Source organism: Sinocyclocheilus rhinocerous, unplaced genomic scaffold (assembly GCF_001515625.1).
Source record: "Sinocyclocheilus rhinocerous isolate Xijiao unplaced genomic scaffold, SAMN03320098_v1.1 scaffold533, whole genome shotgun sequence".
Classification (NCBI taxonomy): domain Eukaryota; kingdom Metazoa; phylum Chordata; class Actinopteri; order Cypriniformes; family Cyprinidae; genus Sinocyclocheilus; species Sinocyclocheilus rhinocerous.
In genome coordinates, this window is record NW_015642843.1 from 424,846 (window position 1) to 426,563 (window position 1,718).

General features: G+C 39.2%; 1 protein-coding gene across 1 annotated transcript in view; it reads right to left on the minus strand.

Annotated features, from left to right (window-relative positions):
• LOC107756848 (protein MAK16 homolog) overlaps window positions 1–1,232 on the minus strand; it is a 9,570-nt gene extending 8,338 nt beyond the window's left edge. The window contains exons 1-5 of the mRNA XM_016574153.1: window positions 999–1,232; window positions 712–761; window positions 481–590; window positions 311–375; window positions 65–216 (exon numbers count right to left, since the gene is read on the minus strand). Coding sequence (XP_016429639.1) covers window positions 65–216; window positions 311–375; window positions 481–590; window positions 712–761; window positions 999–1,013 — 392 coding nt within the window. The 5' untranslated portion in view covers window positions 1,014–1,232. The remainder of the gene's footprint in view (window positions 1–64; window positions 217–310; window positions 376–480; window positions 591–711; window positions 762–998) is intronic.
• Window positions 1,233–1,718: the final 486 nt, after the last annotated feature.

Consider the following 1,718-nt stretch of genomic DNA (forward strand, 5'->3'; position numbering starts at 1 on the left):
CACAGAACGCCGAAATTAAGCAGAATCACAACAAACAACAGAAGCAGATAAGAAAGAGTCTCACTGTCGTTTGAGTGTGAGTTTGCGGATTCGAATGAGATACTGTGTGATCTTCGTCAAGCGCTGTTTGCACTTGTGTCGGATGAACCTCGGCCAGTAGATGAGGTTCTCATCGATCTGCTCCAAAGCCTTTGCATAGTTTCTATCAAGTTTCACCTTGAGTGAGCGAGAGTTAGCACGGGTTTATTAAACATTTCAATGCGAAAGACATCAAATGATCAACGTGTTGTGTTCGCTTTAGTTCCCTTACCTTCTCCCACATGCGAGCAGGGAATGCTGCTCTCTCAATAACTTTCATGTAGAGATAACACAGGCCTAAGGAAACACAACAATTGTGATGATCAAGAAATGAACATTTTTGTTTGGAAAACTGGGTGCCGACCACATGTTCGCAACTGCTTTTGCGAAGTGCGTTTTTACCTTTCTCTTCTCTTACAGTAGCATACTGGCTGTTGGCGAGAGGACATGAACTGCGATTGCAAAGGCCTGTGATGTTGTATTCATTTCGACAGAACTGCTGAGTTTTCGTTCTGTAACAACGACAAGAAATCAAACTGTTAGATGTCATGTTCGACCACATAAGTTACATACAAGAAAAAATTACACCGCTGAACAGTGCAAGTTAGTTTATATTGGTATAGTACTACTTACTTGACTTTGTAGGAACAAAAACTGTCATTGCCGATAAGGTCCCATATAACCTTTAAAAGACAAATGATTCAATGTCAAAGATGAAAACTCTAAATTGAAAAACGTAAAATCTGAACGTTCACCGCTAGCAGTGTTTTATATTTATCTTTTGTTAAGATTTCGTTTCAGTTATTATTGGTTCAGTCTCGTTCTGTTCATTCCAAATCACATTTAATTTATCCGTGTTGCTTGTCGATAAAGATTTGATACGTTGTTTTCGTGAGCTTTTCTTAAAACGCTTTACTTACGTCGTCGTGTTGCATTCTGGCAGCTTCTTTGGACGGTCGTCAGTAAATATATAAATACCAGCGCTAAACAGATACAATAGAACTAACTACCAAATATTTATGATAGCCCAATTAAGTTTTTGTGATTAAATAAATACCACATGGAACTTTCAGGCGGCAGCCATGTTAACACCACCATGAGCGACCCTCCTGCGACTCGCGAGATCAGCAATCTCGCGATACCTGAAATGTAGGCGAGAGTAGGCGGCTGCAGTGAGGGGAGGAGTTCTTGAGTGAAATACGCGCAGTGGAGACGGACAGTTCTGCCCTCTCGAAGTGAACAGATACCAACGAGATCAAAGGCAGATATCGCGTTATTCTCACTCACGTGCTGTGTTGCTAATAAACATGATATAAATTCAGTTCTGTTGCTTTTATATGAAAATAAATATGATGAACAAGACACTCAAATTGCTTGCTATTCAATTCCATACGAAAGGTGTATTTATCATCCATTTCTACTTTAATACAAACATGTATTTTATAGAAATATGACAAGCACATATCTCTCACACAGAGATCGCACTGTCATAATGTTTGGGAACATTCATGCATAATTTAAATACACAATCACATGGAACCAGTAAAAAAAAAAAACGCAGCTTGACAGTTGTCTGAACCAATGGGCATTAAAGGAACACTCTCAAACAAGCCTAAGAACGTAATGCCTGAATTCGATAT